Source organism: Alligator mississippiensis, chromosome 5 (assembly GCF_030867095.1).
Source record: "Alligator mississippiensis isolate rAllMis1 chromosome 5, rAllMis1, whole genome shotgun sequence".
NCBI lineage: Eukaryota > Metazoa > Chordata > Crocodylia > Alligatoridae > Alligator > Alligator mississippiensis.
In genome coordinates, this window is record NC_081828.1 from 51,641,749 (window position 1) to 51,665,924 (window position 24,176).

Sequence of the window (24,176 nt, forward strand, 5' to 3'; positions counted from 1 at the left end):
GATCATGCTTAGCCTCTCGGAAACCACGGGGCAACATGGCGGGGGCACAGGCGGCACAAGCTCGTCCTGCCGCCTCAGAGGCGAAAGCCCGTCCGGCCCCCGCCGCCCAACTGGTCCGGTAGGACCTGCCTCATGCCAAGGGTCCGCTCTGGGCTGCTCCACGTCGCGCCCGGGAGGCTGTTTTCACTGCGCCCGCTGGAGGGCGGCCTCGCCCGGGCCGGGCTCTCCCAGCTCTGCTCCTCGCTGCTCCGAGCCGGGGGCGGCGCCGCAGCCGCTGCCCGTCACAAGCGGCGCCGGTAAGCAGCGGCTGCAGACGCGGCGTCGGCCCGGACTGCGCGCACCCCGGCGGCCGCAGGGAGGGGAGAGGGAGACGAACCCGGACCGGATCAGGCCCGAAGCCATGTCACTCGCCCACGCTACGCCGCGGGCCCCGCTGAGGCCGTGCTGCGCCGCCGAGCCGAGGGCCCCACAAGATGGCGGCCCCGAGCCAGGCGCGGCCGAGCCGGGGGATGCTAGCACTTCCGGCCCCAAGCACAGCGGAGCGGAAGTGCGCGTTCTGGCCCCGCCCTCGGCGGGACGAACAGGGCGGGACTACGGCTCCTTGGAAACGGAAACGGAGGCGGCGGCGATGGCGGCTGGTGTGGGCTACGAGTTGCGCTCGCGGCAGCGGCCCCCGGCGGGGGAGACGCCGGCGGGACGTTGGGCGGGAGACGGGGCCTCGGGCAGGGCGAGGCCGTCGAACACCGCGCCCCGGCGCGGGATGCCTGACGCGCCGGCAGGTGAGCTGGAGGGCCCTGGGGCGGGGGCTGGTCCGGCCCCTCGCTGCGGCTACGCTCAGCCCCGTGCCCAGGGCAGGTGGCTGTGGCTGCCCTTCCCGCTTGCGCAGGGAGGCCCCTTCCCTTCCCTTCCGGTGCGGCGGCACCAGCCCCTCCGCTAGCAGGGAAATGCCCGAGGCGCCGCCCGCCCCGAGCCGCGGGAGCCATTGTGATGGCAGCACCTGCCCCGCTGCCGCCCCCACGGCTGCGGCTCTGCCCCCAGGAGGCGGCTCTTCGCGGAGGGCGGGTCGGCAGCTCGTGGCCCGCCGGCGGGGTGGTAGGGAAGGCTGCGAGAGAGGCCCCCCGCCTGGTGCCCGATGCCACAAGGAGCTTCCTGTGGGGTCGCTGCTAAAAATCTCTAGGGAGGTTTCATGGACTGGAGTCTCCTGAACTAGGGTAGCTTCCCCCCCCCCCCCCGGGGGTGTTCCCAACTGTGTTAGGTGCTAGTCCACCCAGCAAGGTGGTAGAGCGGGTACTGCATCACTAGAGGTGCAAATTGGGGCTTGGCTGAGCTGCAAATGGTTTCCCAGCCATTGTGGGTGGGTGGTCGGCAGTGGGCAGGTATGAAGGGAATCATCCACTTGCTCTCTTTTCTTGTCAGCCACCGAGCTGGTGTGCCACAACTGATCTGTCCCCCGCCCCTTCCCTCCCTACTCCCCCTTCTACCACAACAGACTTACCAGCTGCACACAGCTCTTCTCCTTGCCTACATTTATCTGCCACAGTATCAGGCACATCAGGCCGGTTTCTGATACAGTCGATTTTCTTTATATCGGTGCTGATCCGATATTGGACTGACGTATCATGCACCTCTAGCCAAGAGCGTTCTGCTACTTACTACCTTCTGCAAAGAAATTGCCTTCCTCCAAGCTTCTATGTAGCAAGACCTCTGGTTTCACAGTTCCCTGAAGTTTAGTTATTCCGTGATGGTTAGGATAGTTTCATCTGTGCTTAGTAGAGTGGAGTTACCCTGGGGTTTGTCTTTTTATTATTATTATTCTTGCCCTCTTTTACAAGACTGGGGGTTTTGCAAGGGGTTTGGGTGTGAGGAAATTAATTTCTTAATCCACTAATGATGTAAAGGGAAATTGACAATCCACAGATTATGATCACTGATGCTTTAGGGTTGAGTTGGGGGGCAAATTTGGTGTATGATTAAACATGGCGCATTCACAGAAATCACTCTCACATGGTGAACGAAAGGATAGGATTTGGAGTTTTTCTTGGATCGTATTGCTCATTCAGGATTGAATCCTACCTGTTTGCTTTTTTTTACTTTAGGCAAAGGCTTATTTTGACTTCTACATCCAAAATACAGACCTCTAGCACTTGAATTAATGGGCATCCTCTTCGTGGAATATCCATTACAGAGGGATGAGGGATGCTTTGCCAATGGCATTCAAACTTACTTCCCAGAAAGCTGGGAAACTTTGGGTCCTGGGGATCCTGGGATCATTTTCAGGGTCTAGATTCGATTGTGTCATAGTAGTTATAGATGCCTGTGCTCCTGTCCACCATACTTGTTTGCCTTTTTTTATACACAGCCTATTCTATTCCCACTCCCCTTCCTCTTGGCTTCTGCTGGTACCTTGCTCCTTTGCCCTAGATATACCATTCACTTTGTCCTCCCCGTCCCACAAATCTCAAGCATATGAACAAACTGCTTGAGGGTCTGGTGTGCCTGCAGTGGGGGAGGGAGTAGTTTAATAGTATTCTTGAAGGAATGGAATGGAATGGAATGGAATGGAATGGAATGGAATGGAATGGAATGGAATGGAATGGAATGGAGGGCTGAAGTGGTTGGGAGAAAGAAATGATGGCATGGTGCTTGAGCTTGTTATGCATTTAACACATTCTTTGTTTTAGGGAGTGAATATCCCTTTGTCAAATTGACTCGACCCAGCATAAGAAGTTTTCAAAGGGAAGGTAAGTAGTGATTTCTACACCCAGTGGAGGAGCTTTTCACTCCTTGCAGTCTAATACTATTGAAACAGATTTCTAGGGAGTATAGATCAGTGGTGAAAGCAGGGAGTAGGAACTGGGGGATGGCCTTGGTTCCCTTTCCAGTTTTACCATTGATTTGTTGTATAATGTTGGGCACTTAATCTTGCACCTCATATGTTTACCTTTCAAAAGGGGAACAGTGCTCTGGTATCTTGTAAGAATTTTTGAAGATTGATTGATTCTCCCAGCAAGGATGCTGTTGGGGGTGTCATCATGCAGTGTTAGCACTGTTAAGTGTGCAAAGAATGTTTTCAAGATAAACTCATAGATTTCAATAGGAATACATGGATTTACAAACCTTCTGACCTGTTGCAAGCTGAGTTGTTTTTTTTTGTGTGAAAACTAAGAGATGGCATTTTCAGAGGGGTGTCATGAGTCTTAAAAGGGGTGTCTTAAGTTTGATGAGGGGTGCTACTAGTATGTAGCACTCTGAAATTAACAAATAAAGGGGTCTGTAGAAGTGTATGTGTTCTATCAAGTGCATGAGATTGTAGCAGTACTTGGCTGAAGGTATGAAAGAAGGGTTGTGAGTGAATCTGCTTGTGTTTCTTGGTTTTGGAGAAAAGGTACGGTGACTAAATATGATGACAATATCTATCTAAACAAACTAGGAAAAATGAAGTAAGAAACCCACTTACCTGGCATGAACTGAATCACATGTGGAGCTTGTGAAAAGACCACTTCCACTCTATTCGTTGTATACAGTTACTTTTTGTGTGATAGGACTGCCTTCTCTGCATCTAGAAGCATAGACTTGTACTAGCTGCATGATACTGAATGTGATGTGTTTGTGTTTTTACTTCATTTGCCACATCCCTTGTTTCTTTCTAAAAAGACATATTGCAAAACTACCCTTTGGAGAGTTAGACAGGAAGCTATGTCTGTAATGTATAAGTGGTTGTGGAGTCATAGCTTTTGTCCTGAGAAATGTATTGGTCGCTGCAGTAGAGAGAACTACACATGTGAATGTAACCACTTAATTTCCTTCCTTTTTTTTACGGCTGTGTTAATCATGTTAGTGTTCCTTGCCTTACAGAATATGCTCTCTTCAGTGAAAACAGAGATTCCAAAACGTGTGAATCAGGTTGGTTTAAGTTTAACGCATTCTAGTTTGCTTACTACTGAATCTCGTTTGTTACTGCGGTAGTGTCAGGCCTTGAGAACAAAATGTTGTTGCTGGCTGGACTTTGGCTGTTGTGTGAAGAATGCCAAGAGGTTGGCTGTTCCAAGTGGATACTGTTGATGATGTTAGTGGAATTACTTTTTGTATTGTTTCTTACAAAATACAGAAAGAAATGAGCCTCTCTGCAAGCTTGGGGGGAGGGGGCGTGGCTCTTATGAGAGGATGCCTATTTCCAGAGCTTAGTTTAAGATTCTCCTGTGAGCAGAATCGAAACTCAAAAAAAACCACCCAGTTTCTCAAGCTGAGCTTAGTTTCTGCTTAACCGCAAACATTGCACAGGCTGCAAGAAGATTCTAGAAATCTGATTAAAGCTGAGAGTGCTGGCAAAATCTTAAGAATGCATATATCAAGGTGTTGATATATTTGATATACTTGATATGTTTAGGTGTTGATATACACCTAAATTAAGGTTATGGCTATATTTAAACTAGTATTCAAAATGTGTGAGCAAGAAAATGTTAAGAATCAAACATCAATGCTCTTTTTTTTAAGTTTCTGTTTTTAGTGGACAATGATTTTGAACTGAAGGCATGGGTTTGATACCACGTTGGTTGCCATTTGGCTTCATGCCTCAGGGTTACAGAATATCACACTTAATTGCATTTGCTATTGTATGCTGTGCTTTGTGCTCTCACTCACATTTCTTCATGGAGTTTGATGCTGTAAGAGAATTGATTTGCATGTTACTTTTAAAGTGTATTTTCTTGGTCAAAGAACAATTTTGCTCTACAGTAGAATTGTTCTATAAATATCTGACTAGTTTCTAGTCAGAGTATTAACCTTTTTTTGTTCAGTGTCGGCATGGCGATGATCTTATTCCACACATCACTGGCATATTCTGAATAGCTCCCTTTCTCCCCTGGTGCCATATTCTGTCACTGATTTGGGATGGATGTCACTTCTATCTGTTTCTAACACAGGTAGGAGTGGTTCTATACAGTAGGTTCTGGAGTCTGGGGTAGATGAGGTATTGTTAGGAATAGCCAAGCATATAGAAACAGCTTGGGCTGGAATTTGCTTCCTTTTTTAACAAAGTAATATCCTATTCCTGGAAAAGCAAAATGTTGCCCCTTCTGGGGGAGCATGAAACCTGCTCACACTGATGGGGTTTTTTTCACTCTCAGGCAGATTGTGTTGCTACTTGGTGAAATGAGATGGTAGTTAAATCCATATTTTCTTCCACGAAGAAAATGAATTTGCAGATGTCTGCATCTTCTCTTTCTTTCTTGTCTTATCTTCTGTATTAGGAATATAGCAATAACTAACTAACAAATAGCAGCTTGAAGTAGCAAATAACTTCTTTTGTTTGAACCTTTAAAGGGCATTCTTGTTGTTTCTTAAAATGCATGATGCCAAATTTAAAAAATAGAGGGAGCTGTTACTACGTTGTGCCTTTATATAAATAGTCTTTCTTAGAGATTTGTGTTTGCCCAAATTTATCCCCTTGTGGCCTCATAAGTCTATTCTGCCTGAGCCCAAGTAGATTTCACCATCAGCTGTTTAATGTTATAAAGTCCTATAAATGTTTAGGCTTTGATTCATGTTGCTGGTGATATGGAATCTTTCTTGCCACACTTCAGTGTTTCTCAGATGATTGCAGCCAGGTTATTTGGAATTGCTATGGAAGTGAAAAAAGTTGTATGCCTAAAAGTTGCTAAAAGTAAATTGGATTTTTATTATGCAAACCATCAGGCCAACTCTGTGTAGCTGTAACTTTTAATATCATAGAATTTCACATATTTTCTATTGTTTTGGCATGTTCTTGTAACTAGCGTATTTAAAACAAGAAATCTGTTTTAAGTGTTGGTGCGAGTTGTGATAAATGTTTTCTTTTTATTTCCTCTTTTTACAAAGAAAAACAAGAAGAGCCACATGATGCGTACACAGGTATGCTGTGAAAACTTACATTTCTTAGAAAATAATTCATGTGTAAGAATTTTAGAACAATATTAACAAATGGGGAAGGCCCAAAAAGTACAACTCCCCTCCTCTCCCCCCACCCTTCAAAACATAAATATCTCAGGACTTAATTCACATACATCTTCATGTAGATAATTTTAATTATATAAGCACATTTTAACTGTATAAATATGCTCACAAAGAGAGGCTGCATGAATATACCTAATAGTGGTGTTTTATTTTGGGGTTTTTTTGGCTACCAGTTCAAATATGAAAACAAGTCCCCAGTGCACAGTAGTATCTTCATGAAACTTGATTAAAAAATCAGTACAAAACACTCTCCTTTATTAATTGAAATACTCCCCAGCGCTGCTAGATTTCCCCAATGAAAGTCAAACACAGTTGCCTTGTTTCAGGAGAGCCAAGAAGTGAAACTGACCGTTATAGTTTCTCTGAACATGGTGAGTGTAGCACAGAATAGGCCACATAAATTCAGTTTTAAAAAACATGAATACATGAGCAGTTTATTTTAACTTCCTCCTAGACTATTCAGTTTTAAAAAGTGCTTTTCTCATGGCATTTTTCTGGAAGGTATCATGGGCCAAATGCACAACCTAATGTTTTAAAGTGGATAGATGAAATACAAAAGGCTGATCAGTCACTTTCTATTGAAGTTTTGATAAGACTGACTGATATAGTGGCTGTTAATTCTAGATGTTTAAATTGATGGGGCTGTAAACTAATAACTAATTATTACAGTCATTTTCTTACAGATAATTGGGGAATAATCATCCAACTTCTTTTTAAACTCACAAGATTTTTAAAGTTAACTAATATAGCTAGCTTATTTTTAATGCTAACTAACTTTGCACTGGCTATAGTCTAGGTATGATTTAGAAGCCTTGATATATTTAAACAGGGTGTGTGGAACACTGTAGAAATAATGACAATCTCTCTTCTTAGTAACTTTGTTTAAAAATCTGGACTAGGGTCCCCTGGACAGAGCAAAATTATATTGTCTGTTTTAACTGCCTATTTAAATCACTGATGCCTTTCTGATGGGAACAGTCTTTCAGTAATTTAAAATGTTTGAAGTGCAAAGAGGAAGTGAGCAGTACAAATCTCAATGTGCAGCCATCTAGCAAATTATATATGAATTCTCCTCTTGGTTTTTGAGCCTTTAACATTGTGAGGGCTCAGAATTTTGAAAGCTGTACCTTTTTTCTGCATGCTAATAAGTTGTTGGGTAGTAGTCTTAACCTAAACTGGCTCTGGTGGCATCAGTAAGCCAAGGAGGTTGCACTGTATAGGGAGTTTAACTGTTAACCACATCTATGTTAGGAAACAGTGTGATTTACTTTTATTTGTGTAAAAAAAAAAAAAAAAAAAAAAAAAAAAAAAAAAAAAAAAAAAAGCTTAAACGAACTGAGTGTTTGGAAGGCAAAAATGAGTAATTTGAGATCAAGTGATCGTGGATAGCTATGTCAGCTATTGCATTTGAATCTAAATTTTCTAATATGGTTTGAGATTAAAAAAAAGCCCCAAACCATCAGTTACCAAACAAAACAATAATTGATTTGGGAAGGGATATTAAACCTGTTGCTTAAGGACTTGAGCTGATCCTTGTTAGAGATAAAGATGAGACCAAGTTTGGGAATTAGTTTATCATCAGCCTGACCGCTGTTTCAGTTTCGTACATTTTCTTGAAGCATGTGTCACTGGCCACTCCCGGACACAGGATATGTTACACAATTCAGATTTTTAAAAATCTGAATCAGTGTGGCGATTCCTGTGTTCCTGTCAGATTCTGTTCACCTAATCTGTAAAATTTGTCCGGACTGAGTTTCATGGAGTGGAAAGCCTGTGGGTTCAATAATAGGTTGTAACTTTTTTGTAAAGTACCTTTTAATATAAACCACATCTTAGCATTTTAGAGTTTAATACAAATGGGGGTTGGGAGTGAATTAGCTGGCAGATGAGAAGGAACTCAGATTTCATTTAAGTTCTACAATGGAAAGAAGTAATGCAGAAGAACTCTTCTAGATGGCAACGGCTGCAAAATTGACTGAAATTCTTTGAAAGGATGGTGAGAAGGCTGGTAGATAAGCTCTGCCATTCTATTCTATTTGACACTTCCCTCTTCTGTTTGAGGTTACTGAGCATGGTATAAAATGTGCCTGCTCACCCCATGACTTCCTCTTGTAACTTGCTCTGTGTTTATCATGCTAGCCCCCTCACTGCACATTAGGAATATCTCTACCTCAGTCTGCTCCACGTAGTGGTACGTGGCTCTTTCAGATCACTTCTTTTGGCTTGCTCCTCTACATTGACATTCCAGCATTGAACTTGGCTGTACTCTTACTGCTGAACTTTGCTTCTTCTGGCAGTTAACTAAGGAGAAGTGCAATATTCAAATAGTCACATATCTTGCCCAAAGACAAATACTCTAGTGAATCTTTATCTACAAGCTTTTTACTTTTGTAACCCTTGTCCCCTGGTGTCCCATGGTTAGTTTAAGCCGTAATGATCTTGGGTCAGAAACCTATATTATTAATTCTGTAATGACAAGCTCACTGATAGCTCTGTAAATAAAATAATGAGCTCTGTGACAGACATTTCTTCGTCTTTACATAACGCATTGTTTTTGCAGAAGATTCGCTGGAGGGAGTTGCAGAGGAGGAAGCAGAAGAAGAGGTTGACATTGATGGCTATAATGCTGAGTGTCCAAAGACTAACACACATTCACTGCTGAAAGGTAATAGCAATATATTTTTCTGGTGCCTTTTCTTCCATACAAGACTCATTTCTAGTGGTTGATAGTTAATTATATTTTTTTTAAACTTTGGGCTAGGGCATGATAAATATACAATCATATTAAAATTGGTCAAGGACCTTAGGAGATCTAGTCCATTGGGGGGCAACCTTCTTGGGCAAGTGTATTAAACATTAAGCCCCACACCCTCCTCCAGTGCCACTTCGATCCCCTTCCTCTATCCAATCTGCTGCTGTGCTACTTGCCACATGCTGTACAGAGGCTGCCTGTGCCACTTGTGGAGTGTGCGTTGCAGGTTGGCAAACCCTGGCTTAGTTCAACTTCTTGCTCAAGACAAGTTTATCCAGTCTAAACCATCACAGACAAGTGTCTAATCAGCACTTAAAAACATAGTGACAGAGATTTAACATCTTCCCTAAGCAATCTCTTCAAGTGCTTAACCATCCTCACAGTCAGAAAGTTTTTCATAATATCCAATTTAAATTCCCTTGTCTCAGTTTAAACCCATTACTACTTGTTCCATCCTCTGTACACAGAGAAAATAATTTATTGCAATCCTTTGTATTCTTTGTATTTGAAGGCCTGTTATTACATTTCCCCTTTCTCATCTCTAGACTAATCCAATATTAGATGGTTGACTCGTCCAAAGTGTCTGCAACTCTATCCAGTTTGGTATTATCTGCATATTTACTAAGTGTACTATCAGTTCCATCCTCCAAATTATTAACTGGAGTACTGGTCCAGTACTGGACCTAGTGCACACCCCTGAGAACCTCACTGTTGCTTCTTCCCAGTTTGGCGTTGAGCTGTTGATGACTGTTCTTTGAACACAATTGTCCAACTAGTTATGCTCCTTACCTTATGGTAGTTTTCTCTAGGCCAGGGGTCCAAAACCATCTGTGGTGGGCCAAAGTAATGCAGCTCAGGCTGAAGGCCGCCATTTGTGACCCAGTCATCACCGTTGGTGTTCTCATCTCATCTTTTTGAGGTTCATGGTTCAACCCCCTCCCCCTCCACTGTGACAAATGTTATTTCAGACAGTAAGCCTGCTCTAACCCCCTCCCCCTCCACTATGGCCAAATTGCTGCCAACAGCCCACCAAAACAGGAGGGAAATGGCCTACATGCCATTAGCTGCCAGCTCCTGTTCTGGACCATGGTTCTTTAGTTTGCTTAAGAGAATTTTGTGGAAGAGTGAAAGCCTTGCTAAAATCAAGAACTATTGCATCCAGTGATACCCTACCCTCCATTCACAAAACCTATTGCCTTGTGCTAGAAGAAAGCTAGATTAGGCATGATTTGATCTTATAGTCATTTGGCTGTTACTTATCACCAATGGCCCTGGGTTTTCCCTGATAAAAACATTGCAAATTATCTAATTAAAAAAAAAAAAATCACAAATTATTATTTTTTTTATTTTCCTTCAAGGTAACAATATTGTGATATCACTACAGTGGCAAATATTCAGTTGCTTGCTTGCTTAAATGCTGATTAAATATCAGAAAACTAATTTAATAAAGATTAATATATTTCCCTAAAAGCAATTAGAAGGGATTTAGTCAGATGGGGGGAAAGAAAAGATACTGTATTTACTCAAAATGCAAGACAAGTGTTTTTTCTCCAATTAGTATAGGGAAAAGGGCCCCTAGTCTTGTATTTGCATACAAGGAACCCTTCATTAAATATATTGTCTATCATGAAACTACTGCCAAAAGCAGCATGTGCTCAGTAGTAGAAATCAACTATAAAGCTGATTTAAATGTAGCCAACACTGAGCATGACTAAAACACATGGCCCATATGGGGCAAACATGCTGATGGTAACTTGTATTTATTTATTTATTTTTTGACCCTTGAAAAAAGGGTGGGTGTTCCCTTCACAGGGAACTGGCACCAGGCCTGGAGGTACTGCAATACCAGGCTGGTAACAGGAGGGCCAGAGCCAGCTGTGACCCCCCCTCCCTTTGGTCCCTGATTACATTTGATCTTAGCCAAAAGCCTGAGATGCTGATGGGAACCTTCTTTTATAAGGTTATTAAAAACAAACCTAGCACCCTACAGTTGTGAAGCTACATATATTGAGCAACCTTGTTTTACCAAGACTTCATAGAAACAACTATATATCAAAAACATAGAACTACATGTATTAAAACCTTAAACAACAGGCATCAACTTCCCACAAAAAACAAACACAGACACTTTTTTTCTTCATACAGAACGCCGTGAAAAACTGTTACTTGAAACACACTCTGCCCCTCCCATCAGTCCTTTCTGTTGGTTTAGTGAAACAAATGTGTCCAGTCCTTTTTCCTCCACTGCTTCTCTGCTGCTTCCTCTCCAATCTCTTCTTTTTCCTGAGTGATGTAATATTTAAATTCATGCAGCCTCAGTTTCAGGCACTCTTTCAGTGAAAGCCAACTCTTTAAACACCCAGAGGTTTCTTACTTTTTATAAACTAGTTAACACGTTAATAAAGTCCTTAATAGCATTTCCTCCGGTCCCTTTGGTATGAGTCCATATGGTACCACCTCATGCGCTAATGACAGGTTATTTTGGTGACAGTCAGAAAGCAGTGAACCCTTTTCTACATCCCCTCTTCATATGTACACTTCCAAAACAAACTCCCACGTCCCACTGTTTCTTCTTTCCCACATCTCTCCCTTGGGTACCTTAATGAGCTTGTCAAGCCCTATCTGTGTTGCGCTTCTCTCACTGTCAAGATATTATAACCATCCATGCTAGGTTAGGTCAGCATGTTCACCTTGTTATTTGTTTACACAGCACAGCTCCCCACACCTTTTTCACTTGTCCTTTTTTGAAGTTTCCCACTGGCATCATCCTGTCTCCCTTACCACTTTTACCAATTTCTTATGATCCTTCAGGACCTCCAGCCTTACCTTCCCTATTTTATACCTCTGCATGTATCCTTCCATTCAGATACAATGAAATGGTGGTTGCTATGCCCATACACTCTTTAGAGAGGTCTGATAATAATCCCCATTTCCTCAAAATTTCAGGTGCGTGGGCTTAGGTGATGCACTTGCATATTGCACTTGCATATTTTGTATAGACATACAATCCCAAGTCTGGCAGCCCCCAACTCCCCCTCCCCTCCGGCCCAATCTCTCATGCTTTGTACAGTTTAGCTCTAGCCAGTTTTTTCTCTTTTGGCATCCAGAAGAACAGACACATTTCCCTCTGCCACCTCATCAGCGGGAATACAATTCCCAGATATAGAATAATCAGCAGTAGCACAGCCTTAAACACTGCTTCTTTTCTGGCAAAGGACAGTTCCTTCCAGACTATAACCAAAGTATTTACCATAGTCTTGTGATCACCTTTTCCCATGCTGTGTTTGTTACCTTTTCCTTCGGCATCCATTGGGATCCCTAGCACTCTGATTTTTCTCTTATTTGAAGGCCCAATTTCTCCCAAGTCCCTCTAGTTCCCCTCTGTTATGGGCAAAGGGGCTACCTGGCTCCCCAATTTATTTTTATTTTTTACTGTTCTAGCATTAGGAGAGGGATATTTTTGAAAACCTCCAATAATTAGATTATAATAAATTTATAAATTTTCCATATATAGAATTTAATTATTGGGGGACTTTTATACTTAGAGCCGTCTTGTATTCAGACAAATATGTTATTTCAGGCAGTAAACCTGCCTTTAAGCCCCTTGTCAGTTTTATGGTTTTACAATCACATTCTCTTCTGGCCCAAAAGTTGAAAATTTTATAAGCCTAAATTTATACATAGGCCTCCATCTTGCAAAACTTTATAATGCTTAACATTTCCTGCAAATATGCCTATGAGTAGGGGCCTGGCTTCATTTTTTAGATTCATTGAACAGTTGCAGTTTCCATTCCCTTCAAAAAGGCAATTTGACTGGATACCAAGTGCTATGAAGTAATAGTAACATTTCTTCCATCACTTGATCAGTTATTAAGGGATTTGACCATCCTAGATAGATACACTGGGGACTGGATGATTTAGGAGGTCTAGTAAAGGACTGTGGGGCTGTTTACTGGTTTGAATCCAGTCTGAGTCAGTAATGATCCAAATGAGTTTGCTGTATAACTAAGGGAGAGGCCATGGCAGGTGGGAGGTATACCAACCTGATATAACCTAGAGCTGAGCAGGTGAGTTAGGAGAAGTGTATGAAAATTTGAGCCGGGCTGGCTTTACTTCAGGGTTAGGGACATACATAAAAAAGAAATGCTGCCTGTACAGTGAGTACGCTGAAGACTACCCATGTTCAAATACGTGATAGAGGGAATTAGGTGAAAATCTGTCCTGCTGTTTTGCTGTCCTTGTTGCTAAAGAAATTATTTTGATTTTTTTTTTTTTTTTTTTAATTACTGATTCTGATGATACTTTTTGTGAGGACTAAATGACTAATAACTTTTGTCCTCCATTTAGAACCCCAATGACAGAGTATATCTACCATTAGGAAATCTTGATGCTGAGAAGGTCATGGCTTAATGGTTTCTATACCAGATGCTTTTCTCTTTATAGAAAGAGTGCCTGTTACTGGAGGATAGTGGCAGGCCTTACAAATGTAACACCTTCACAGCTGGTGTTTTGGTTCTGACAGCTTATATAGCTTATTCTTCTTACCTTAGAGAATCTGATCCAATATTGTAGCTCTGTAATTCTCTTCTTTGTATGGTCTGTTTCAGAAAGCAACACCATAGCTGAGGAACACTGGAAAAGCCAACCACAGATACCACAAAGTAGGTTAATAAGCAAGTATCTTATGTTTACTCGTGTGTAAGAGAAGAGTGTTGCTTTTCTTTTCTATTGGCTTGTGTTTGTGTGTGGTGTGTATATGTGTTCATGCATATGATTTAGTCTCCTCTGCTTCTTAGTACACAAGCTGGGAAGGCAGGAAAGGACCTGGAGGCCAGGTACTAATGGTAGAACGGGTCTCCACAATCTTTGCAGCAATTGACTATTCTCATGGGTACCTACTTAACTCTGGAGTTTTGAGTGTTGCAGAAACTGGCATTTCTGTAGCAGCATCTCCACTCCTTTTGGCTCATCTTTTTCTTTTTATAAATGGCTTAGGGGTTGACTAGCTGACCCAGAATAAGGAAGTATTAAGGCCATGGGGAGCTTATGTCAATGCCAGTGGCTCAGATCAAGACTGACATACCAGAAACTGCATTACATGTTTTAGTGTACTTCCTTCCCAGGTCCTTAAGATGGCAATGGCATTTTTTTGGGTGAAGTAAATTCTTGCTTGCCTATTTGACTACAGCTCCATATGCTGTGGTCTTTCTTCCCTATGCTGAGTCCTTGAAGCTCTGGGTTAGAGGTGAAATTTCTTTTAAACATCTGAAGCTGCCTAACAACTGTCATAGCTTCTCCCTTTAGTGCAGGCCTTAAAATGGAAGCAAGTTCTGGAAACATTCAGTTTAGGATATCAGAATCTAAAAATACAAATTAAACAAAGCCTACTTTGAAACTTGCCTATAGTAGATTTTTACAGGCTTGTAGAACTGAGTGGTGAGAGCCTAAAAATGAAGTACGGAGGAGAATTCTCGTTCTTTTGGCATCATCTCTCTTATGTGGAGAGGAACATATATATTCAGGGATGGTAATATGCGAATCATTGGATGAGCATCTTTGAGAGAATAGTTGAGACTCGGTTCCCAAAGGTTTTGCAAAAAGTGCAGCTTTAAAGTTAGGAAATGTGCATTAACTGTCAGAACCCAGCAGCTTATTTAGACTATAGCATAGATGCAGAGGATGTATCCCTAGGGGTGCACTGATAAAGAATTTTTTGAGCCGATACCGATGTCAGATTATTAACGAGCCATATTGGCTAATATCCATCCGATTGCCAATATGCAGCCCGCAGCTTGGAGAACAGTTTCTGGCTGGTAAGTCTGTTGGGGGGGGGGAAGAAGTGGGGGGAGGGAAGGGGCATGGGTGGGGGCTGATCCAAACCCTCACAGTGAGGGAGCAGGGGGGCTGGGGCAAGGGCAGGTGTTGCACAGGTGGGTGAGATGTGGGATGGAGCTGTGAGCAGCTTGTCTGGGGGTGGGGCTGGGGGAAGCATGGGAGGAGCATGTGCCCCCCAGATCTATGCGTGCAGTGAGGGCAGGCTGCTGTTGCAGGCAGAGGCTGGCTGCAGGCTCTTCCCAGTGCAGGGGTTGGGTTGGGTTGGGACAGGCGGCGCTGGTGCTGGGAGGGAGGCTCCGGGGAGCTCCGGTGAATTTTGGGGTGGCTGCAAAATTCCTGTAGCCCCACTCCCAGCGCTTCTGTTGCCGCCTACCCTGAGTGCAGCCCCGGCTCAACCCCTGTGCTAGGAAGAGCCCAGCGTTGCCCCCAGCCCACAGCGGCAGCCTTCCCTCACCGTGCATGCAGATCCGGGGGGCAGATGCCCCCCCATGCCTCCCCTGGGGTGTGCCAAGTGGTGGGAGATGCCCCCCTGCATCCCACGGATGAGCCACTTGTGGCTCCGTCCTGCACCCCATCCTGTCCTGCCCCAGCTGGGCAGTTCCTGCCCCTGTCCCACTTCCTCCTTCATCGTGAGGGCCTCGATCTGCTCCCCCATGCCCCTTCCCCCTATCAGACTTGCCAGCTGGACGCTGTATGCATGCTGCGACTGCCTGCATGTACGTGGCATTTATTGGCAACGTTATCGGCCACATCAGCTAAAAAAAGCTAATTGCCAATAATGTAGATATTCCTTTTATTGGTGCTGATATGATATGGACCAATGTATTGTTGCACCTCTATAAATCCTTTAAAGAAAATATGGTGCCACCTGAGAACTGTATTCCATAATGTTTCAGAACTTGAGATTTTTCTTGACCTCTTAAATAGAAAATTATTCTAGGTTCATATACAGTAAGAAACCCAGTATCTTTACTGTTTTTGGAGTAATAAATGGCTTGGATCACAGCACAAAATTTTAAGGAAGTAAAAATGAAATTGAATGGTTGTGTCACTTCGTTATGTTTTAATTCTGAGCTTCCTTTGCTATTATCATGCATTAAGTTCATGGAAATACATTAGTTCAATAGATAAAGAGCCAGGAAAGAAAGTTATAGCTGTTTATTTTAACAGCATAGAAATATAATGCTCTTATTAACTACAAGCATAATTCTTATCTAAATGAGCTATTGCCCTGGTATTACTGTAGAGCAGGGGTAGGCAGTGTTTTTTTGGCTGGAGTGCCGAAAAACACCACAGTGCCTACCTTGGAAGGTGCTGGAGTGCCGACATGCCAGAAAAGCAAAATGAGGGCAGGGGGTACAAGGCAGGATGCCCTGCTTGTGCCCTGTGTCCCCCAACCCAGGCTCTGTGGCTGTCAGCAGCTACCTCAGCTCTGGGTAGCTGCTGGAGCTTGGGCTGCTGCCAGCAGGGCTTGCAGCATCCCAGCTGCCTGCTGGGAGCAGCCCGGGCTCACGGCTGGCAGCAGCTACCCAGAGCTGGGGCCAGCTGCAGCCGGGAGGCTGCAAACAGCTGTGTCAGGCTCCGGAGCCCCGGCATCAGCTCTGTACTGGCACGTGCGCCTCAGAGCGGGCAGTGGGGCCTGGGGCAGCGCAACCTGGGTCTCTCTCCTGCTCCCAGCACAGAGCTGGTGACCAGGCTCCGGAGCCCAGCGCAGCTGTTTGTAGCTAGCCTGGGCTCTGGGCAGCTGCAGCAAGCAAGCGGCGGGCAGGCTGCAAACAGCTGCACTGGGCTTCACAGCTCCGGCATTGGCTCCATGCTGGTGGCGACTGCACGCTCATTCCCAAATAGAAATGTGCTCTCAAATCATTAAAATATAATTTGCTTATAGTAAATAATTTACTTACAAGCTTCAGTGGATTTGGAGTGGCTGCTAGCCTATTAATATGCCCTGAACCAAATCCAAAGGTCTGTACCTGGAACTGGAAAACCAGCTAAACGATTTATTTTCTTTAAATGGGTTGTTAAATTTTATTAAGATGTATAATAAGTCTGGATTGATTCTCTAGGCAAATTTGCCCTTGGGCTTCTCCCCTACCTCCTCTCACTTGGATTGAGGGCCCCGACTCTCAAATGCTAACAAAGGAATAAAGGCAGGGAATGGAAAATGAGACTTCAGGAGAAAAACTACTTCTCTGTCTGCCCCAAATGCTAGGCTGTCCTTTGTTAGCAATTTGAAGACTAATTTATAGACATAATGTTCCAACATTGGTCAGTATTTGTTAATGTTATCTCTGCTTACTGCAGTACCAGCTCCAGTAATTCAGTGTTTGTGCTGAATTTCTAATAATATAAGCATCCATCAATGAAAACAATATGATAGCTTCATGCTACATGCCTGTATATTCGCAACTGAGCCTTTCTCGTCAAACCTGTCCTCAGCCTTAATTCTTTACTTCTTTCTCCTGGCTTTCTGAGCTGCACTCTCATTATCCATTCATTTTTCTTGCTCAGACTCTACATACATACTTACCTTTTACACTATCAACTGCTTCTGCCTATCTGTAGTTGTAACAGATTTTTTGTCCTTTGCTGCGATTACAAGCAACTTTGACTCTTGAGGATCCATTTACATATGTGCTTTTACAAGGATTATGTAAGATGTGTGTAAACATGTAGTGATGGTATGCACAAACTATTCAGACCAATAACTGCACTGTGTGCACCTTCATGGCTTTCTGCTGGGAAAATGGAAGGCACTTATGCTGTCATTTCCTGCAATAGTATTTTTGGCATGTTGTTAGAAATTATATGAGTGTAAGATGTAACTTTTCATAGAAAAATATTATATTTTTGCATTATAAACTACTATCTATGTGATGGTGTTAGAAGGCAGGCAGCTAGCTAGAACTAGTTAAGGAGGGGATGAGACTACCTTAAAACATTGATTTCCTTTTTCTTTTTGACTCTAACCATTGTAATATATGTATCTTCTTTTACAATGTTCCAGGTCTCCTGAGTTCTTTTATACAGACACAACCAAGCTTTGATCAAAAGACAACTATTAGGTCCAGGAAGTCAAGTATGTGGATACATTTCTGCCTCTTTGTTTACCTATATACAAAATGTACGCTATCCTTTTCTGGTTGAACAAAATTCTGGGCTCCTGAACATCTTGGGGCATATTTTCATTACTCGTGCTTTTATGAAAAACTGCTAAGACAGCAAAGGATTCGTGATTTACACTGTGAAGAAAATGGATAAGAAAGAATTCAAACATGGTTGGGCATTTGAATGGGATGTTCCCTGACCTGAAAGAGTGCATCCAGATGAGTGTAGATGTTTGGTTCCCTGGGGACACCCATGACACGGATGCTTTGGTGCACAACAAATTACCCTGGGGGTGGTAGGGGAGGCTGGGTCCAGCACTGGGCTGGCCCCAGCAGCCTTACCTGGGGGCCTCCTGGGGCTGCAGCTGTGGCAGTCCTGCCAGGCAGGGCCTGGCTACCAGCCACAGCACGCCTTCAGGTGGCCTGGTGTCTCTCTTCAGTAGTGCAGGCTGTCCGAGCACATGCTGCTCCAGGTTTTTTTTTTTTCTGTGGGTTTTTTTGACCCCTGGATATCATGGTGACAAAAAAAAACAGAGCAGTGTATACACAGGGAGCATGCACTTGCAGCATGGGGAATGCCTGGCTGTGGTATATGGCACTACAGATGTGTTTGCAGCACCATGTACCACATGGCCATGCTCATCTGGACACATGCAAAGAATTGTGAAAATCTCTTGTGAATTGTGAAAATCTCATCTTTGAAGTCAGTTTAGGCCTGACCTTGAACTTTGATGAAACGCAAAGAGAAATTTTGAATAACAATTTTGCTACCTTAGCAATTGGACTGGGGTTATATCAACTTCCTCATGCCTTTCTAGTGAGACCATTCTGACTCAGCAGTGTTCTTAGTGAGGCAAGTGTGTTAGATTTTAGTCTTGCTACATGCTTTACTTGTCAAATTTGTTCCTACAAAAAGAAGAAACCAGACTGAGTTTAAAGCTAAAATCAGTTTCTTTCTGTGACTTGCCTTTCCTTTCACTAATAAACATATCAGGAGTCTGTCACTAATTTCTTCCAATCTTTTCAACAGATGAAGCTGAATATAGAGATTCATCCAGTGTACACAAGCAGGTTCAATCTGCAACTAAAAGTAAGACTTCTACCTCAGATCAATTGAATATTTATTTGTATTTAATCATTTTCATACCCCTGCTAGAACTAGATCTTGAAGAACCTAAACCTGGGGGCGAATTTGATTTGTTTTAAGATTTATCTTTTTGACTTGTGTGCTTATTTGATTAGAATATGGGAGTCATTTTTCTTCTTTTCTTTTTTTTAGAATTGCCTATGTCTTATTACACTAGTTTTTATTAAAATATGTTAAATGGCAGTATAAAATTCTTTTTCAACAGTTCACTTTATCCATACTGCAGAAATAACTCTTCCCCCTCTACACCCTTTCCCACTGTCCTTTTTTTGTGCAGTGCCTGGTGGACAGTCAAGTAACCAGCGGTCTTTGATGTGGATTCTGGTAGTTGTGGCTTTATTCGCTATTGGCCTGTGTTCTATGTGGGTGACTCAGTCCTCCAAGATTTTGCCAATTAAAGATTCTCCAATTCTGCGAATGTTCCAGGATGAGATGAAAAAAATTAAGAATGTCTACCCAAATCAGGATGAAAAGCTGTGGAAGAGGATACAACTGTTCCTTGAGAAACGTCTCAATAATTCCCATTCCTATTCAGAGCCTGCAATCTTATTGCTTACAGCTGCCCAAGAAGCTAAAAGTGCTCTGAAGTGCTTAAGTAACAAGATCGCAGAAGCCTACTCCTCCTCCCTGAGTACTGACACAATTGAGATTGATTGTGCAAGTACAGTGTCACAGGACAGCGATACAGCAAAGCTGGATGTAGATAAACTGCTGAGCTCTGGTTTTGAGAGCGGCAAGAAGGCAGCAGTGGTGCATCAGTTTGAATTGCTGCCTGCAGGATCCACCCTGATCTTTTATAAGTACTGCGACCACGAAAATGCAGCCTTTAAGGATGTGACTCTTCTGTTAACTGTCCTTTTGGATGAGGAGTCACTGGGAAAGAATCTCAGCCTGCGGGATGTTGAGGAGAAAGTGCGTGATTTCCTCTGGACCAAATTCACCAATTCAGATACTCCCAGCTCCTATAAACACATGGACACAGATAAGCTGAGTGGACTGTGGAGTCGTATATCCCACTTGGTTCTACCTGTTTGGCCAGAAAGTGCTCTCTCTCAGAGCTGCTAATCATAAGTAAAATCAGTTGTGGAAAGAAAGGGAGATGAAAACAATTGTGGTCGTTGGGCTGGGTAGAACTTCTGCAGCTGCTGAGCTAAGGCTGTACAACAGTGTTTCAGCACAGACCAGTAAAGTTATTCTTTTTAAAGGAACTGGGGCTCCTCTAGATAAGGGGAGTGTAATGGTGGAATATAATTTTTGATAAATTAGACTACAAGTGATTTATTGAGGGCTGGTGCTCTGTAGATGGAAGTTTTTTTAATTGTATATGGCTATCCAGGTGTCTTGGTATAGTAGACTAATTACACTCTGGGAAGTCTTCTATGCTAGGAAGTAGTATTGACAATTGATTATGACAAGGTAATGGAACTAATGAATTTGCAGACTCATTGACCAAAATACATTTCCCTTGTCCTTCAGGCCAAATCTTATTATAGTGTTTAATGAGGCTGCATGCATCCAAGCATAGGTTTTCTTTTGTTCCAGCTAACTATGGCTTGGGTATCAGTTACCTTTTGTATTTCTACTATTCTAAAAAGATCTAAAAAATGTTCTGCTTCAGAGCAGACTTCTCAAAATGAAGATGTAATTGTTTAAGTGAACTTTTTACAAAACAGTTCTAGAGAGTTAGAGAAGCTGAGATGAAGTGATTGCTCCAAACATCCATCAACAGGTCAGTTCAGAAATAACCCATCAGTGTATCTACCCTGCAGTGCATCTCAAATCACAAATTTTAAGGCTCAGAACTTGGTACAGAGCAAAGGAGAAATTCTAAATGCTGGTCCAGTGCATGCTAAAGCCCTGCTGGATCTGCTCTAAAATGCCTAAGAAGTGCAAATTGTGAATAAGTTATTTTGGACAAGTCAAGAGGTTTTATTAGAAAGTTGAGAGTAGTATTTTTTCATTGACAAAATGTGCATTTATTACTGTTTGTTAATGTGATATCACGATCCTGTAAAGATACCTCTTCCAAATGTGTGCAGTAAACCTGTTGTTTCCTATTTACATTTTTGCAGAAAAAAATATTTTGCCTTATTTAACATTGTATAGAGTCCCTCATGTAAAAAAAAAAAAAATCCCTGAAATCTACCACATACTAAAATTATATTAATATACTTGTATTGTAAATACAGAGAGGAACTGCCATACTTTCTCTCTGTTGTTACTTTCCTTGACTATGCCAGATTATTTATCATTCCTTATGTTTGAAGAATACACAAACAGATGCTCCAAATTTATGACATATTTTCTTATAATGGCTGCCAGGTTTGTTGTACTTTTAAAATTGCGTCCTTTACTTGTGAGCTTCTGTATGCTACCCTGTTATACAAATATACCAGGCTTTATAAACAGGAAAACCTCCTATAGGAGGCTTCAGGGCCACTAAGTATCTGTTTTGAGACTAAGAACACAAAAGGTTCTGTTTGTAATCTGAAATGGGCTGAATTCACCATGAATATCAATGCAGTTCCATGGATTTGGAATTATGTTTCCTGTTTTTGTAAGAACTGGAAGCTGGCAGCTAATTTGTTTTATGTGGAGGTACTTAGCAAGAAAAGAGGTATGGAAGTGCTACAATTTTAAATGCATAAAATAGCTCAGGAAGAAGAGAGACTTTTTAAATTTTACAAACACTTCATTGTCTGAATGCTTCTTTTAAACTGATATGAATTATTATATTGCTTTGAAATAATCAATGACTGCAAATGATTTAAACTATATTTTAGTAATTGTTAAAAAAAATAAATCTGCTTATTTGTGTTATAAATCTTATTTGCATTATCATCTGTTCTAAGCTTGATTTTCTGTTTTTTTGTTTGTTTGTTTTTTACCACAATATGATTGGATTTTGTTTGTACTTAGAGATTGGGAAATGTCCTTTACGTCCTGAAAATCTGTATGAAATCAGTCTGAAACTTACATTTTGGCAATGATTTTTAAATATACCTAACTCCAGAGGATGGACTGCTGCATAATAACTTCCTGGACTGAATCTATTTGAACTTTTTTCTTTCTTTCTTTTACTGCTCCTGCCCTGTTCCTTTTTTGAAGATGCTGAATTGCGCTATCTTGATCTGAGTCGTAACTAAAGGCTAGATCCTGTTCCACTTATTTGGTACCCTGCTTGAGTACCTGGAGAGAGGGTAGGGGGGGCAGTGCAACTAATGCAAAAAGGGGTGAGTTGTCCTCTTTGCTGCTTTTTGGTGACTTATTCTTAAGGTGGAGATGGCAGTAGGTTACAAATATAGACAGATTAACAGCTTTTTAAATTTTATTTATCTTTTTTTAAACAGACCTTGACCTTGATGGAATAGGATCTGCACTCTCACATCTTAGACTTAACTTCTTATACTGTCCTCTTCATTTTTCCAGTTGGATAGCTAGTTGACATTTCAGGTCAGGAAGACCAATTTTATTATCTGTTTTTTAGCAAAGATGATGTCTATGATTACAGTTAGGCTAACTGACTGGAGAAAAATTAAAACTTCAAGCTTTAGTGCCTGGGGTGTTTTGGGGCAGAGTGCCATAAGCACTCACAGCCTTGACTTGTAAGATGCTGGTGCGCCAGGGATGGAAAATGGGGGAGCCATGAAGGGGCCTAATCCTTGTGGCAGTGCAGCCCCAGCCCCTTCCCCACCATCTGCCCCCAGGTGCGTGTGCCAAGCAAAATGCCTTCGTGTGCCACATGCTGGCACCTGTCCCGGGGATTGCCTACCCCCTGCTTTAGCGTATGATTCTTTCTTGTCTGTGCTGCCACTTCAATTTAGTCTCTAGGTCTTGGTACAGGAGAAGTAATTCATGGAAGTGATTATTTCTCACCTGCATAAGCACTTTAAGGCTGTCTTAGGTAGAAGACCAAGTGATGTTTACTTTCCAGGGCATGTTTATTGGAGTGTATCAATAGGTTTACAAACTCTAATGTATTAAACTTTACAATCTTTGTTTTTTAATAACTCCCTCCCTCTTAATTTGTGAGAACTTGGTAGCTTATGCTGCATTCATGTGTTACATTTTGACCAGGAGAATTGCTGTTCTCCCAGTAGAAATAACAAGTGTACAAGTGTTTGTTCAATTTTCCTTTGGGGCAGTGGGGGGGGACACGACATATCCCTTCTGGAAGATCTCCCTTACAAGAGAGTTTGTCTTACAAGAATGAATATTTGCATGCTCTTTTCTCCTCAGGGACTGGTCTGAAAGGAGTGGGGGAGCAGGAGGCAATGCTCCCCACTTCTTCCCCAGACTAGGGTATGCATGGGGTGGCAGGTACAGCCTTTGAAGTGCCCTGTGGAGGGAGAAGCACCCCCTATAGGGTGCTTTAAGCTCTACTACTCCAGTGTCCTCAGGACTGAGAGGGGTGGAACAGCATCTGCTTCCCACATAAATCCTTGGTCAGGGTAAAGCAGGGAGAACACAGGCTGAATGGCTATGCTGATCACTGTCCCGGAACAATTTCTGAGAAATTTCCAGTGCCAAAAATTAACACCTGTACACCACTTTAGTCTCATGACCTTCATTGGCTTCTGGAATGTGTAGGAGCACTTTTCTACATTTTCACTTGTCTACAAGCTACTGAACACTAGTAGAGGGCAGCACTTCCTTATGGTAGATTGTGACAGACCTTTTAATCACTTAAAGAGTACTGGAAACTGGACTGTTTAATATTCATAATTTATCTGGATTTGGATGCCAGAAGTGGAACGGGTAAATTCACAACACCAAATTATGGGGAAGTGCAGTCACACTAGAGGATAGGTAGGTGATTCAGGCTGACATAGACAGGCTCGCAAGGTGGGCGGAGGATCAAAACCTGATGACATTCAACACGGAAAAATGCATGTCACTAGCACTATGACCAAGAGACTTGGGGATCATGATTGACCACAAAATGAACATAAGCCACCAATGCAATGCCGCAGCCAGCGAAGCAAATAACACTCTAGCTTGCATCTACTGATACATCTCAAGCAAGACTGAAGAAGTCATCCTCCTGCTTTACTAGGCCTTGGTGAGGCTGCAGTTAGGGTGAGGCTGCAGTTAGAGTACTGCATCCAATTCTGGGCTCCACACTTTAGACAGGATGTGGAGAAGCTTGAGAGAGTCCAGAGGAGAGCCATGCACATGATTAGAGGTCAAGAGAACATGCCTTATGATGGGAGGCTAAGAGGCATGGGACTATTCAGCCTGGAGAAGCAAAGGCTCAGGTGACTCGGTGGCAGCCTATAAGTACGTAAGGCAGGGGTGGGCAAAATGCAGCCTGTAGGGCCCCTAAAAAATTTAGAAACTTAAT

The 24,176-nt window shown here is 42.6% G+C and overlaps 1 protein-coding gene across 1 annotated transcript; it reads left to right on the plus strand.

The window, feature by feature from the left end:
• The first annotated feature begins 4 nt into the window (after positions 1-4).
• On the plus strand, positions 5-21,656 carry TOR1AIP1 (torsin 1A interacting protein 1). The gene is made up of 9 exons (XM_014595970.3): positions 5-779; positions 2,682-2,741; positions 3,856-3,903; positions 5,857-5,889; positions 8,552-8,656; positions 13,351-13,404; positions 17,586-17,657; positions 18,716-18,775; positions 19,110-21,656. Exons 1-9 carry the CDS (start codon positions 5-7, stop codon positions 19,895-19,897), a joined length of 1,995 nt encoding a protein of 664 aa, XP_014451456.2. The 3' UTR covers positions 19,898-21,656.
• The last annotated feature ends 2,520 nt before the right edge of the window (positions 21,657-24,176 follow it).

What these genes read in the sequence shown, in the direction of transcription:
- TOR1AIP1 (XM_014595970.3), top strand. Translation starts at nt 5, where the DNA reads ATGCTTAGCCTCTCGGAAACCACGGGGCAACATGGCGGGGGCACAGGC. An exon ending in AAGAAGTTTTCAAAGGGAAG is followed by an intron (nt 2,742 to 3,855) that starts GTAAGTAGTGAT and finishes CTTGCCTTACAG; the next exon opens with AATATGCTCTCTTCAGTGAA. An exon ending in GCCACATGATGCGTACACAG is followed by an intron (nt 5,890 to 8,551) that starts GTATGCTGTGAA and finishes TTGTTTTTGCAG; the next exon opens with AAGATTCGCTGGAGGGAGTT.